We start from the raw sequence: 16,921 nt of genomic DNA, 5'->3' as shown, positions 1-16,921 counted from the left end.
GTGTGTGTGTGTATATGTAGTGTATGTATTGTGTGTATATGTATTGTGTGTGTGTGTGTGTGTATATATGTAGTGTATGTATTGTGTGTGTGTGTGTGTGTATGTAGTGTGTGTATGTATTGTGTGTATATGTAGTGTATGTATTGTGTGTGTGTGTATATGTAGTGTATGTATTGTGTGTATATGTATTGTGTGTGTGTGTGTGTGTATATATGTAGTGTATGTATTGTGTGTGTGTGTGTGTGTATGTATTGTGTGTATGTATGTATTGTGTGTATGTATTGTGTGTGTGTGTGTGTGTGTGTAGTGTATGTATTGTGTGTGTTGTGTGTGTGTATATGTAGTGTATGTATTGTGTGTATATGTAGTGTGTGTGTGTGTGTGTATATGTAGTGTATGTATTGTGTGTATGCATTGTGTGTGTGTGTAGTGTATGTATTGTGTGTGTATATGAAGTGTATGTATTGTGTGTGTATGTATTGTGTGTGTGTATATGTAGTGTATGTATTGTGTGTGTATATGAAGTGTATGTATATGTAGTGTATGTATTGTGTGTGTGTGTGTATATGTAGTGTATGTATTGTGTGTGTGTGTATGTATTGTGTGTATGTATGTCTTGTGTGTATGTATTTTGTGTGTGTGTGTGTAGTGTATGTATTGTGTGTGTGTATATGAAGTGTATGTATTGTGTGTGTATGTATTGTGTGTGTATATGTAGTGTATGTATTGTGTGTGTGTGTGTGTGTATATGTAGTGTATGTATTGTGTGTGTGTGTGTGTGTATGTAGTGTATGTATTGTGTGTGTGTATGTATGTATTGTGTGTGTAGTGTGTGTATATGTAGTGTATGTATTGTGTGTGTATGTGGTGTATGTATGTATTGTGTGTGTGTGTGTGTGTGTGTGTGTGTATTTTAACATTTAAAAATAAATCGGTTTAGTAACTTTAAAACATGAACGATTTATAACAAAAGCAAAAAATGTTTATAAAATGTTTTAATGTTTTTAATGTTACACACACATTGTTTTTTTGCTATGAATAAATATTTTAATAAATTCAAAATCTTTATTTATTACAAAAACAACTCTGATTTTAAATGTTGTCTATGCAAATCTTGTTACTGTGTGTAGTAACTAAAAACTAAGTCTAGATAATCAGGTAAAAGTTGCTTCAGTCCAGAAAGTGCTCATCTTGAAATATTACTAGCAATATAGTTATCTTTGCTATTACTTTATTAAAAATCAGTAAAGATTTGACAGCAAAAAGACGAGCTGAAGATGAAGATCTGTACAAGTATACTAAAAGGCCTTTTACTTGTTGTGTGCAACAGGTTTTTAGTGAAGGTTTGCTAATGTTGATCATTTAGAGGCTTTAGAAAGTCATGTATCAGATATGATGCAGCAGGTTTTCTAAGGTTAAGCTCCTTTATTTGTGACGTGTGTCTCCAGCTCAGCCCAGCGGTGAAGCGGCGGCGCAGCAGGGGGGCTACGAGATCCCGGCCCGTCTGCGAACGCTTCATAACCTGGTGATCCAGTACGCATCTCAGGGCCGCTACGAGGTGGCCGTGCCGCTCTGCAAACAGGCTCTGGAGGACCTGGAGAAAACCTCCGGACACGACCACCCAGACGTGGCCACCATGCTCAACATCCTCGCCCTGGTCTACAGGTCAGCCTGCTTTTGAAGATATTAGCAATGCACTGAAATAACTAACTTTCTAACGAAATTTAAATTTAATTTAGCCAAAAACCAAACATGAAGTTTATGTAATAATGAATTACGTAATCAAATTTATTTGACTTTGTTTAATATGTGAGCCTGGAGCACAAAAGCAGTGTTAAGTCGCTGGGGTATATTTGTAGAAATAGCCAAAAACACATTGTATGGGTAAATTATCGATTTTTCTTTTATGCCAAAAATCATTAGGATATTAAGTAAAGATCATGTTCCATGAAGATATTTTGTAAATCTCCTACCGTAAATATATCAAAACTTAATTTATGATTAGTAATATGCATTGCTAAGAACTTCATTTGGACAACTTTAAAGATGATTTTCTCAATATTTCGATTTTTTTTGCTCCCTCAGATTCCAGATTTTCAAATAGTTGTATCTCGGCCAAATATTGTTCTATCCTAACAAACCATACATCAATGGAAAGATTATTTAATCAGCTTTCAGATGTTGTATAAATCATAATTTCAGAAAATTGACACTTAAGACTGGTTTTGTGCTCAAGGGTCACATATAAGATATTTATTTAAAAAGTTGATTAAATGTCATTAAAAATATATTTACATTTAAATAAATACAGAAGATAAATCTAAAATCATGGTAGAAATGGCCTTTTATTTCTAAATATGACAGTTTTTGATGTAAAAACCTACTAACATAAGTTCAGCTCAAGAAAATATATTTCTTTTTGAAATAGAAATATATATGTATTTTTGTGGATAATTTAAATAAAACCGTTTGAAATGCATTTTATATAAACCTTTGATATATTAAATTAATAAACTGATAAATCTTCACTTAAAAAGTGGAATATATTAAGATTAGGGCTGTCAGTCGATTACATTTTTTAAAATGTAATTAATTACATGATGTGTCGATTGATTAATCGCAAAATACATTTGACTGAAAATACCCACAAAAGATTATTTAAAGCTATTTTGTGTTAAATGAGAAAGTATCAAGTAGACATTACAAATAGTATCTTTAGAAATAAATATTTTATTTGATTCAACATAAAATGTTTTACGCATAAACATTTAGACTACAATGGCCTAACATAAACTAAGGAACATAAGATGATTTGAGAAACATCTCAGTATTTTTTGTTCATGCAATGAAAGTCAATGGTAACCAAAACAGCTTTGTTTTGTTTATTTTATGTTCCACAAAAGAAAGGTTTGAAACCAAATAAGGTTGAATAAATGATGACAGAATTTTGGGTGAACTATCCCTTTAATGTTATCATTATTATTATTATTATTTATGAAATTATATTCTATATAAGAAACTTAATCTACCAGCAGGCGGCGGTAAATGTCTTCATTCGATTAGTTTCAAACGGCTGATTCATTCAGGAATTAAGTAAATGGCTCACTTTATGAATGGGCCTTTGAATCATTGATTCACACGATTCGTTCAAACAGCTTTTATGAATGGGCCTTTGAATCATTGATTCACACGATTCGTTCAAATGGCTGATTCATTCAAGAATTAAGTAAATGGCTCACTTTATGAATGGGCATTTGAATCATTGATTCACACGATTAGTTGAAACGGCTGATTCATTCAGGAATTAAGTAAATGGCTCACTTTATGAATGGGCCTTTGAATCATTGATTCACACGATTCGTTCAAACAGCTTTTATGAATGGGCCTTTGAATCATTGATTCACACGATTCGTTCAAACAGCTTTTATGAATGGGCCTTTGAATCATTGATTCACACGATTCGTTCAAACAGCTTTTATGAATGGGCCTTTGAATCATTGATTCACACGATTCGTTCAAACGGCTGATTCATTCAGGAATGAAGTAAATGGCTCACTTTATGCATGGGTTTTGAATCATTGATTCACACGATTCGTTCAAACAGCTGATTCATTCAGGAATGAAGTAAATGACTCACTTTATCAATGGGCTTTGAATCATTTATTCACACGATTCGTTCAAACGACTGATTCATTCAGGAATGAAGTAAATGGCTCACTTTATGCATGGGCTTTGAATCATTGATTCACACGATTCGTTCAAACGACTGATTCATTCAGGAATGAAGTAAATGGCTCACTTTATGCATGGGCTTTGAATCATTGATTCACACGATTCGTTCAAACGACTGATTCATTCAGGAATGAAGTAAATGGCTCACTTTATGCATGGGCTTTGAATCATTGATTCACACGATTCGTTCAAACGACTGATTCATTCAGGAATGAAGTAAATGGCTCACTTTATGCATGGGCTTTGAATCATTTATTCACACGATTCGTTCAAATGGCTGATTCATTCAGGAATTAAGTAAATGGCTCACTTTATGAATGGGCTTTGAATGGGCAGATTCATTCAGAAACTAAACACCGCTGTGTTGCTCGGAGACGCACAGTTCTGCTGTGGCTTAAAAGGTAATATGTTCTCTATAAAATTGTGCAAAACAAATTGTGTTTAAAATATAACAATATCAACTTCTTATTTACTGAATTGTATAAAATCACATTTAAACTTGTGACATTCGGAACAAAATCAGCACTCATGTAATACATGCTCTCCTTGCTTGTGTGATATAGTATGATATAAATATGAGACAACTCATTTTTTGCACCAATATCTTGAATTTTAGGGCATAAGTGCACTTATGGACATCATATTTGTCAACAGTCAACTGCATGAAATGTAACGGGGCCAGTGCATTAACTGCGTTAAAATATTTTAATCGCGTTATTTTTTCATAACTAATTAATTAAATTAACGTGTTAAATTGACAGCCCTAATTAAGATATATATATAAATGCAGGAATAAAATCTAAAATCATGGTAGAAAATAGCCTTTTATTTCTAAATGATGACAGATTTTGATTTGAAAAAAAAATTTAAATCCTGTAAGTGCACAAGGAATCGCGATTAATAGCATCCAAAATAAAGGTTTTTGTTTACATAATATATGTATGTGTACTGTGTATATTTATTATGTATATATAAATACAAACACATGCATGTATATATTTAAGAAAAATTTTATGTTTATATATTATATATTAAATATATTTATATAAAATATAATGATATATATAAATGTATATACATGTAAATATTTTCAAAATATATACTGTATGTGTGTGTATTTATATATTATGTAAACAACTTTATTTTGATGCGATTAATCGTTTGACAGCACTAATTTACATATATAAAGAATACAGACAAAGTCTAAAATCGTAGTAGAAAATTTACTTTTATTTCTAAATTATATAATTTAATTAAATACTTCACATAATTTGAAAGATGAGACTTTGTTTCATATCAAAAGTATCAAAGCACAAAGCTTATTGCAATTTTTTGGATGGCAGATGAGCTACAAATACAAATTCATAGAATGAAAGATCTCAGTTCATCAAAATGAAAACCAAGTAAAAACAGCAAATCGATCCTAGCTTAGCGTCCTGATAGATTGCTGAAGTTGTGGTGCATCACTAGAAAATATGTGTGTTGTTCCAGGGATCAGAATAAGTATAAAGAGGCGGCTCACCTGCTGAACGACGCTCTGGCCATCAGAGAGAAGACTCTGGGGAAAGATCACCCCGCCGTGGCCGCGACCCTCAACAACCTGGCCGTGCTGTACGGCAAACGCGGGAAACACAAGGAGGCCGAGCCGCTCTGCAAGAGAGCGCTGGAGATCCGCGAGAAGGTGGAGAACAGATGATTTGCATTGAACTACTGTTGCTCTAGGGTAGCCGGTGCTGTTATATGATTATATATGTGACCCTGGAGCACAAAAGCAGTCATAAGTAGCACAGGTATATTTGTAGCAATAGCCAACAATACATTGTATGGGACAAAATTATCGATTTTTCTTTCATGCCAAAAATCATTAGGATATTAAGTAAGGATCATGTTCCATGAAGATATTTTTAAATTTCCTACTGTAAATATATCAAAACTTGATTTTTGATTCGTAATATGTGACCCTGGACCACAAAACCAGTCATAAGGGTCAATTTAAAAAAAAATTGATATGTATACATCATCTGAATAAATAAGCTTTCCATTGATGTATGGTTTGTTAGGATAGGACAATATTTGGTCGAGATACAACTATTTGAAAATCTGGAATCTGAGTGTGCAAAAAAATCTAAATACTGAGAAAATCATCTTTAAAGTTGTCCAAATGAAGTTCTTAGCAATGCATATTACTAATCAAAAATTAAGTTTTAATATATTTACAGTAGGAAGTTTACAAAATATCTTCATGGAACATGATCTTAATATCCTAATTATTTTTGGCATGAAAAGAAAAATCTATAATTTTGACCCATTCAATGTTTTTTTGGCTATTGCTACAAATATACCCCAGTGACTTAACACTGCTTTTGTGATGCAGTCACATATGCATCACTAAGAACTTCATTTGGACAACTTTAAAGGCGATTTTCTCAATATTTAGATTTTTTTGCACCCTCAGATTCCAGATTTTCAAATAGTTGTATCTCAGCCAAATATTGTCCTATCCTAACAAACCATACACCAATGGAAAGCTTATTTATTCAGCTTCCAGGTTTAAAGCTTATTTATTCAGCTTCCAGGTTATGTATAAATCTCAATTTCAAAAAAATGGACCCTTATGACTGGTTTTGAGGACACGTGTGTGTTTGCAGGTTCTGGGTAAATTCCACCCTGACGTGGCGAAGCAGCTCAATAATCTGGCCCTGTTGTGTCAGAATCAGGGCAAATATGAGGAAGTGGAGTATTATTACCGCAGGGCGCTCGAGATCTACGAGAACAAACTGGGCTCCGACGACCCCAATGTGGCCAAGACCAAAAACAACCTGGTGAGGCCAGACCCACTCAACTACAACTCATACAGCTGTGTTTTTAAACTCTTTTTCTGTGCTGAAATCTTTACCTAATTTGCTGTTTCTGGTCGAAAATGACCAGCCTTTTCAAAATTGCTTGTAAATCTGTTTTTAAGCTATAGTATCACCAAATCTTGGATTCAATCTAGTTTTCTAGATGGCTCACACACCTCAGTTTATGAGTGAAAAAAAAAACATTATTTGTGAATAATTTTGGCAGTATTCACTCAAAATATTTGGTGCATTAATTCAGAAATACGAAACCTGTGCTAACTGAAAGAAAACAAGTCGAAAAAAGATTGAATCCAGTATTTGAACCCAATATGCAAGCAATTTTTTGTAGGCCAGTCATTTTTGACCAGGAACACCACAAGTGTTACGAAGTGTGGAAAGAAAAAAATCCTAAAAAGTACATCAAATTTTGGGTGGTGGTTATACCCTGTGTGAGCGAAGTCAGCAGGTTATACTCCAGAGAAGTAACAGTAACAGTAACAAAAAAAATCCTCTCAACATGAGGGTTAAAGGGGTGATGAATTACATTTATTATTATTATTTTATAATGTTTCCTGAGGTGCACTTATAATGCTAGTAGGATTTTTACATCAAATTTTTTTTATAATTTAGAAATGAAAAATGACATTTTCTATCCTGATTTTAGACTTTTATTTTTTTTTGTTTATATTATGAACTTAAATGATTTTAGCAAATGGCTGCAATATAACAAAGAGTGAAAAATTTAAGGGGGTCTGAATACTTTCCGTACCCACTGTATATTTAGTAAGTATTATTTATATTGTCTATATGTACTTATATTAATAATTAAGCAGTATGGCACAACAGTTCAATAAACAAGCAATAAATATATCTTATTTTGAAAATGTAAAATATATCTTATCTCAATTTCCTCTTACCTGTATATTTTTATATTTAAATTTCTTAAATTTAATCTGAAATGGTCATATTTTTACCCATTGTTTTTTAAAATATTTATTTTGTTATAATTCACGAATAATATGCGTGGCAGTTTTCCGCCCTTATTTTAGCCCAACTGCTTAAAGGGGCGTGTCTCTCTGAAGATTTAATGTGAACACCCACTGCTGTGATTGGCTAACATCTTCGCATATGAAATAAGTATTACATGTGGACCTGGCATGATTAGCTAATCATGAAATGTGCCGATTCATTGTTTTTAGATCTAATCGCATTGCACCAAAGGTTGCAGCGCTGAGTATTGTATCACAGTCATGTCTTTTGAGCACACGAATACAATTATCCTGCCATTACAACGTGATTTTGTATTCTCACAAACGCTTCAGTCCAAACGAACACAGTGCAAACAGCATGTAAAGAAGAGAATCACTGAGCTTTTTGAGAGCAAATAAACAGAATTAAACTTTCTGAATCAAATTTGCTTCTAATATATCACGTCCTGAATGTCTCCTGCTCTCGTGTTTATCTGTGAAAGTAAATACTGAAGGTCAGTAAAGATCAAGATCTGGAGAAAGTGCGGACGCAGTGACCAAGAACAAGCCCTCTGGCTTTGGATCGGAAAAGTCGAGAGCATTGTTCTGTCTGAAGCTCGTTGATCGTGATTGTGTTTCCTCCACAGGCCACGTGTTACCTGAAACAGGGCAAGTTCAAAGACGCAGAGACGCTTTACAAGGAGATCCTGACCCGCGCGCATGAGAAAGAGTTCGGATCTGTCAACAGTATGTATTTAGCATCACACAAACCATATATTCATATATGCATCTTCATTTTATGTGACTTGCATGAACTTTTTTTTCAAATGTAAATCATGTGTTTTTCTAAGAATGGACTCATTTTTAATTGTAATTCATGATCGGTTTTTGTCAGGACGACGTGGTGAGATGTTTGATATTTCAGAGGTTTTGTCTCTAATCCGTCTATTGTGACATCACAGCCTTTTAAGCCAATCAGACGCTTACAGGATTACGCTCAAACATCCGCCTGCTCTTCCTGAAAGCTTCAACAAGCTAGTTATGGTTAAAAGAAGACTAGCCACTAGTCTGCTATCTGATGCCATGCAGGGAAAGTTGTTAGAACAAAATAACAATATTGAATTAATCACAACAAAATGCCTTTTTTAAAACAAAAAAAATAAAATAATTTTTGTACTCCTCAGATGATAACAAACCAATCTGGATGCATGCAGAGGAAAGAGAAGAAAGCAAGGTATTATAGGCTTTAAATTATATATTTACGTGAATTTATTTAAATGTAAATATTTGTATGAATGTATTTAAATGTAAAAACGTGTGTGTGTGTGTATGTGTGTATATATATATATATATATAAACATTTTTTTTTATTTCAGAAAGTTGTACTTTTAGCACGGATGCATTAAATTGATCTTTTCTTTTTTCATAACAGGAATAAATTAAATTTGACAACATATTCAAATTAGAAACCAGTTATTTTAAATTTAGTTAAAAAATTAAGTTTAGTTTATTTTTGAGCAAATAAATGCAGCCTTAGTGAGCAAAAAATATTATTTTCAAGCACATTAAAAAAAATCATGTATTAAATATGATGTATATATTAATACACATATCTATATTGATTATATTTAAGCTTTATGACATTTCTGGTTTACAACAACAAACAAGTACTAAACAGAAATATATATTAAATTGTATTCTTCAATACAACAATTCAGCCTGATTCTCTTATATTATTATTATTATCATTTTTAATGCTCTCATTTCATTATATTTGAATCTGTGTGTTCAGTATGAAATGATTTGAGTTTGTCTGATGCTTATTTCCAGGGTAAGAGGAAGGACTCGGGTCCGTACGGTGAATACGGCAGCTGGTACAAAGCCTGCAAAGTGGACAGGTGAGTCCCTCAGAGGATTATGGGTATCAGAGTGTGGAGGACTCAGTGTTTTGGAGTGATTTTCTGGACGTTTCTCTCGAGCAGCCCCACTGTTAACACCACGCTGAAGAGTCTGGGCGCGCTGTACCGCCGGCAGGGCAAACTGGAGGCTGCCGAGACGTTGGAGGAGTGTACGACGAAAACCCGTAAACAGGTACGGATTTCCCACCTGATGCTCGACCTACAAAACCTGAGTTTGACTTCCTGTGCAGATGACTCGTACAGGAAGAGAACGCTGTTAAGAAAACCTCACTGACTTCTCTACTCTACTTGTTGTACCTTTCATTCATTATTTGGATTGACTGGCAACTCTAGAAAATAACATAGTGACGTGAAAGCTCTTTGTGTCTGTCAGGGCATCGATGCCATTAATCAGAGTAAGGTGGTGGAGCTGCTGAAGGACGGAGGTTGTGCTGGAGGAGACAGACGTCAGAGTCGGGACGGAGTAAACGGCCCCGGAGGCCCCCGAGGAGACTGTGATGGAGACGAAGCCGAGTGGAACGGGGTCAGTGCAGCCCGCGGAGCCATTGTTTTTTGTTCCAATCTTTTATGCAAATAGTGTGTAATGTTTTTGAAATAATTCTATAAAGCTCACCAAGGCTCCATTTATTTAATTAAAAATACAGAAAAATTGTGAAATATTATTACAATTCAAAAGAGCCGTTTTCTATGTGAATATATTTTAGAATGTAATTTATTTCTGTGATGCTGCGCTGAATTTCCAGCATCATTACTACAGTCTTCAGTGTCACATGATCTTCAGAAATCATTCTAATATGCTGATTTGCTGCTCGAGAAACATTTCTGATTATCATCAATGTTGAAAAGCTGTGATACTCTACCGTTCCAGAAGAGACTTCAAAGACATCATATAAAAAAATAAAAAAAATGTATTCATAATTTTTGACTGGTATTGTGCGTTTAAATATACATCTTGAAGTTGATCATATATTGTGGGCGCAGGATGGTAACGGCGGCCTGCGCAGGAGCGGCTCGTTCGGGAAGATTCGTGAAGCGCTGCGGCGCAGCAGTGAGATGCTGGTGAAGAAGCTGCAGGGCAGCGGCCCTCAGGAGCCACGCAACCCCGGGTGAGACTCGAGCACTTCTCCAAAGAACAAATCAAGCATTAGACATGATGCTCTAACTGCTGATGTTGTTTGGTTCAAAAGGATGAAGAGGGCGAGCTCCTTAAATTTCCTCAACAAGAGCGCAGAAGAAACCTCACAGGTGTGTATAATAATATGTGACCCTGGACCACAAAACCAGTCATAAGGGTCCATTTTTGGAATCTGAGGGTGCAAAAAAATCTAAATATTGAGAAAATCGTCTTTAAAGTTGTCCAAATGAAGTTCTTAGCAATGCATATTACTAATCAAAAATTAAGTTTTGATATATTTACGGTAGGAAATGTACTAAATATCTTCATGGAACATGATCTTTATTTAATATCCTAATGATTTTTTGGCATAAATGAAAAATCGATAATTTTGACCATAGTGTTTTTTTGGCTATTGCTACAAATATACCCCAGCGACTTAAGACTGCTTTTGTGCTCCAGGGTCACACGTACTGTTTCTTGAGCAGCCAATCAGCATATTAGAATGATTTCTGAAGGATCATGTGACACTGAAGACTGGCGTAATGATGCTGAAAATACAGCTTTGATCACAGAAATAAATTATATTTTTAAAATATATTCACATAGAAAACAGCTATTTTGAATTGTAATAATATTTCACAATTTTACTGTATTTTTGATCAAAAAGATCATGTGACACTGAAGACTGGAGTAATGATGCTGAAAATTCAGCTTTGATCACAGCAATAAATTACATTTTACAACAATTTCAAATAGAAAACTGAATTTTTTTTTAATTTGTAATAATATTAAAACTTTTTACGGTTTTTACTGTATTTTTGATCAAATATATTTACTTTAAAATAATGAGATTTAGAATATCCTGTACAAATCCCAGTAAGATTAAGCTTTTCATTTTATGCTTATTTTGAATCGATTTTGAAGTGAATTTTAACATGGTCTTTTTTGATCAAATAAATGTAGCCTTTGTGAGCATAAGATATTTTTTTTATTATTATTATTTATCTTGTAGTGCGTGTATAAATCTTGAGGTTGATCATATATTGTGGGCACAGGATGGTAACGGCGCCCTGCGCAGGAGCGGCTCGTTCGGGAAGATTCGTGAAGCGCTGCGGCGCAGCAGTGAGATGCTGGTGAAGAAGCTGCAGGGCAGCGGCCCTCAGGAGCCACGCAACCCCGGGTGAGACTCGAGCACTTCTCCAAAGAACAAATCAAGCATTAGACATGATGCTCTAACTGCTGATGTTGTTTGGTTCAAAAGGATGAAGAGGGCGAGCTCCTTAAATTTCCTCAACAAGAGCGCAGAAGAAACCTCACAGGTGTGTATAATAATATGTGACCCTGGACCACAAAACCAGTCATAAGGGTCCATTTTTGGAATCTGAGGGTGCAAAAAAATCTAAATATTGAGAAAATCGTCTTTAAAGTTGTCCAAATGAAGTTCTTAGCAATGCATATTACTAATCAAAAATTAAGTTTTGATATATTTACGGTAGGAAATGTACTAAATATCTTCATGGAACATGATCTTTATTTAATATCCTAATGATTTTTTGGCATAAATGAAAAATCGATAATTTTGACCATAGTGTTTTTTTGGCTATTGCTACAAATATACCCCAGCGACTTAAGACTGCTTTTGTGCTCCAGGGTCACACGTACTGTTTCTTGAGCAGCCAATCAGCATATTAGAATGATTTCTGAAGGATCATGTGACACTGAAGACTGGCGTAATGATGCTGAAAATACAGCTTTGATCACAGAAATAAATTATATTTTTAAAATATATTCACATAGAAAACAGCTATTTTGAATTGTAATAATATTTCACAATTTTACTGTATTTTTGATCAAATTGATTTACTTTAAAACATTGAGATTTAGAATGACATGCACAAATGAATTTTTCACAGTAAGATTAAGAACATTAAGCATTAAGATGCTTTTAAATCTTGTTTGCAGTAAACTTTCATGCGGTGTTTAAAATTGTGTATTTCCACAGTATTGCTGCATGATCAAACTTTTGTGTGTTTGTATGTCTTCAGGAGTCTAACAGCGGTCTGTCAGAATCCAGAGGTCTGAGCGCTAGTAATGTGGACCTGACCAGACGCAGCTCTCTGATCAGTTAGAAACGACGTCTGGACGTGGAAAAGGAACCAAATGGAGAGGATGTTTGCTACCTACTTGAATCGAAAATATCATCAAATGATCCTCATTCCAAACGTTTCCCTAAGAAAAAATCTTAAAAGCAAAAACATGTCTTTTAGTTTCACATCGCTTGCAAAATCTGGCCTTCGTCTCTCTACTTTGCCATTAGCGAGATCAAACGCAATGTAGCACGCTATCACCTACTAGACCACAGACATCCAGTGGTGAAACGGCATTATCGCATGGCGTCAAAACCGCGTAGTTTAGCATACAACGATCAAGTCATCAAAGCAGACGTTTGCCATTTAGAAAACATAAAGTTCATATATAGTAGATGCTAACAACTTCCACAAAACGACCTCGCTAAGTTGAAACGGTGCGAAAAACTCCTGCGAATGCACTTACGAAAAATTTGAGCGTTAGAGGAGGAGTTGAAATTCGAGAGCACTGACTGGTACGACCTCACGTTTGCCGTCTGAGTTTGATGTGTATATAATGATTTAAATTATTTAAGGTCTTTTCGTTTTGCAAAATTAGCGCACAAGTATTTCGTTTACACTGTAGCTGGATGTCTGTCCTGGAGCGACTGGAAATCGCGTTGAACGCTGCAATGAAGGATTTCTCCTTTACGATTTAAAGCTGATATGAAGCTCTTATTTATTAGCCAATCTAGATTCAGAATTCAAACGCTCAGTCATTTTATCTGATTGCAAGTCAAACTCCGAAAAAAAAATCGGATGAGTCGGTGGAAAACGCCAAACCTTGTATAACTGGAATTTTCCATCAGTTTAAAATGTGACGTGTTTTTCATTTTATATGATTTTCCAGCCACTAGAATATAAGGATGTGGCTAAAACGGACAAATTCTCTCATTTTTGTTTTATCTTTTCATGTTAATAAATTGCGAATCCTAACAGGATCAATAAATGTCTTGGTGTACTTGTATGTAAACGTTTGCACCTTCATGTGATTTGTTTGCATTGATTAAGGATGTGTGTGTTTGATTTTTGGTTTATTTGAATGATTTTTCTTGTGTTCATCGGAGGCGAGTGATCTCTGTATGTGCAGGCAACACTAGCTTTGGGAACCAGCCATACAAATGGGCGAATCTCATAAATAAATGCGTCTTATTTCACCTCAAATCATATGCAATCACATTTTCCATAAAGACATTTTTTGTTGTTGTTGTTCTTTGTATTGTAACATTTACTTTTCATTAGCTAAGCACATTTTCCCTCCAATTTCTAATTACAAAAACAAAAAATATTTACAGTGTATATGTATATGTGTACATATATGCCCCTCTCTATAGCTATACATTAAAAACCCCAAAATAAGGAGTGCAACAAATACTATTACAATTAATAATTCATCATTGAAATGTAATTTATTTGACATTGTGCAGTAATTTTGTAAGTTACAGTATTACATTATTGAGAATTTAGGGGATTAAATGTGCTTAGTTGTAATTAATGTCACAATGCTAAACGTCTTGTTGGTCTTATGCTCAATTTTCCTTAAAATATTCTTAAATCTATATATTTCTCCAATTTTGTAATTGTTTACTTTGCGGTGAAATATGACAATTGACATGGTTTGTGAGATTTTCTCAAACAGAATGTATTGCAAAAAGTTACATGCTAATGATTACGTTTCGATGAGCTGAACAAAAATAAGGGTTCTAGAAAGTGCTCGAGTGATGAGAGAAGAAAAATCCAGAATCGGAGCGATAGATACGAATGATTGTAAAATACTGAATTTTTGACTCGCTCACGACCACAAACACACACACACTTGTGTATCCTCCTCATGCTAGCACAGACATGTGTGTAGTTTGTAATAATGCCATGTTTACACCACTTATGAATGTGACCCTGTGGCTGTCTTGTTTGTCATGTTTTCTGATGCCTTCCTCTCGCCACGTGACCATTATTAACGTGCGTCTCTCAGCGGTTAGATTGTGCTGCCCTTCTGCACTGATCCCAGAACAGCACCCCCTGTCCCGCTCAGAAAGCGTAGCGTTGTTAGAAGCAGCCCGTCGTCCACAGATCAGCTGTGAGGGAACACGTCTAGCAGCAGCTCTGCAGAATGTAGTCCTTCCTCAGAGATGCATTTCACTTGTGAACGGGGCCAACCTCCTGTATGTTTTAATAAAAGGTTCGAAATAAACTCTGCTTTTCAAACCAAATTAATGTTTGTTTGTGTCATTATTATAAGGGCTTGATAACCATACAACATCTATCTACACCAAACAAAAGTTTGCCCCCATTTTTCATGAGCTGAACTCAAAGATCTAAGACTTTATCTATGTACACAAAAGGCCTATTTCTCTCAAATATTGTTCACAAATCTGTCTAAATCTGTGTTAGTGAGCACTTCTCCTTTGCCGAGATTATCCATCCACCTCACAGGTGTGGCATATCAAGATGCTGATTAGACAGCATGAATATTGCACAGGTATGCCTTAGGCTGGCCACAATAAAAGGCCACTCTAAAATGTGCAGTTTTACTGTATTGGGGGGTCCGAAAACCAGTCAGTATCTGGTGTGACCACCATTTGCCTCACGCAGTGCAACACATCTCCTTCGCATAGAGTTGCTCAGGTTGTTGATTGTGGCCTGTGGAAAGTTGGAAAGTTGCTCAATGGGTGACATGTCCGGTGAGTATGCTGGCCATGCAAGAACTGGGCAAAAACAAAAGTGTCGCGTTTATAATTTTGTTCAGTCTATCTATCTATCTATCTATCTATCTATCTATCTATCTATCTATCTATCTATCTATCTATCTATCTATCTGTCATTCTGCCTATCTATATATCTATCTATCTATCTATCTATCTATCTATCTATCTATCGTTCTATCTCTCTATCTCTTGTTCTATTCTATCTATCTATCTATCTATCGTTCTATCTCTCTATCTCTTGTTCTATTCTATCTATCTATCTATCTATCGTTCTATCTCTCTATTCTATCTATCTATCTATCTATCTATCTATCTATCGTTCTATCTCTCTATCTCTTGTTCTATTCTATCTATCTATCTATCTATCGTTCTGCCTATCTATCGTTCTATCTCTATCGTTCTGTATATCTATCTATCTATCTATCGTTCTATCTATCTGTTGTTCGGCCTATCGACCTATCTATCTATCTATCATTCTATCTCTCTATCTATTGTTCTGCCTATCTATCGTTCTATCTCTATCTATCGTTCTGTCTATCTATATAGCTATCTATCTATCGTTCTATCTATCTGTTGTTCGGCCTATCGATCTATCTTTCGTTCTCTGTCAATCTTTCTGTCTGTCTTATTGTTCCATCGTTCTATCTATTTATTTGATCTATCTGTCTGTCTGTCTATTGTTATCCATCCATCTGTCTATCATTCCGTCTATCTGTCCATCCAGAAAAGAAAACTCCCTAATTGTTCAAAAGTTATTAGTTCTTTAGTTGTTTTGTTTAGTTTTTTTAAAATATCAGAGTGTAGGGTTGTATCTCTGTAGCACGTTTATGTTAATGTTATGTTTATGCCCAACATAAAATGATAGTGATATTGACCCCAGTGCTGCCATATTTGCCTTGAGTTTCCTACAGTTTTAAAGTTCATCAGATAACGTCTGCGTTTGGTGGGCAGCTCGTCAGACCCACTCATGTCACACACAGAAACACTGAAGTTTGAGTGTCAACTTCCTGTCTCAGCTGCCTGCCGTTCGTCTGCTGAAGCTCTCGCACAAGGAAACCAGAGCAGCGGCAGAAGTGTCTGAAACGGGGCTGCGAAATGTGCTAGTTCCAACTCACCAAAGTGAAGAAAATGGCAGCCAACTCAAACCACCGCCCAAAAAGCGTTGACTTCAGCAGTCATGTCTCTGGTAAGTTCCTCTTTTAGAGCTTGACTATATTAAGCTTTAATCTTAATGTTAATCTTAGGCAGGTTAATGCTAGTTTCAGTTGTTGCCTTGCACTTGAAGGACCCTTTGGGGGCCTTTCCTTCAAACACCAAAAGCTTTTAAAGACTTTCTGATGATGATATGTACATAACAATAAACAATTAGTGGAAAAATGATTGCAGTATCGCTATAAAATGCTTCAAGGAACACCGAGACAGGTGCAGGTAAGCTGTGGTGAACCTGTAAACGTCTAAAGGAGCGCCGTTTGATCTGAGTTAACTCTTCTCTCTCTCTCAGCCGCTTTCTCTCT

General features: G+C 35.2%; 1 protein-coding gene across 1 annotated transcript in view; it reads left to right on the top strand.

The window, feature by feature from the left end:
- The window catches only part of LOC107567600 (kinesin light chain 2-like), a 22,816-nt gene extending 9,024 nt beyond the window's left edge, over positions 1 to 13,792 (top strand). Inside the window, exons 4-15 of the mRNA XM_016253300.1 lie at positions 1,331 to 1,343; positions 1,449 to 1,665; positions 5,224 to 5,413; positions 6,381 to 6,554; positions 8,188 to 8,287; positions 8,725 to 8,774; positions 9,371 to 9,438; positions 9,523 to 9,631; positions 9,833 to 9,982; positions 11,632 to 11,756; positions 11,838 to 11,895; positions 12,622 to 13,792. Coding sequence (XP_016108786.1) covers positions 1,331 to 1,343; positions 1,449 to 1,665; positions 5,224 to 5,413; positions 6,381 to 6,554; positions 8,188 to 8,287; positions 8,725 to 8,774; positions 9,371 to 9,438; positions 9,523 to 9,631; positions 9,833 to 9,982; positions 11,632 to 11,756; positions 11,838 to 11,895; positions 12,622 to 12,705 — 1,338 coding nt within the window. The 3' untranslated portion in view covers positions 12,706 to 13,792. The remainder of the gene's footprint in view (positions 1 to 1,330; positions 1,344 to 1,448; positions 1,666 to 5,223; positions 5,414 to 6,380; positions 6,555 to 8,187; positions 8,288 to 8,724; positions 8,775 to 9,370; positions 9,439 to 9,522; positions 9,632 to 9,832; positions 9,983 to 11,631; positions 11,757 to 11,837; positions 11,896 to 12,621) is intronic.
- Positions 13,793 to 16,921: the final 3,129 nt, after the last annotated feature.

This window comes from Sinocyclocheilus grahami, unplaced genomic scaffold (assembly GCF_001515645.1).
Source record: "Sinocyclocheilus grahami isolate Dianchi unplaced genomic scaffold, SAMN03320097.WGS_v1.1 scaffold1172.1, whole genome shotgun sequence".
NCBI lineage: Eukaryota > Metazoa > Chordata > Actinopteri > Cypriniformes > Cyprinidae > Sinocyclocheilus > Sinocyclocheilus grahami.
Note: the sequence above shows the minus strand (reverse complement) of the source record. Positions and strands in the feature narration are given on the sequence as shown.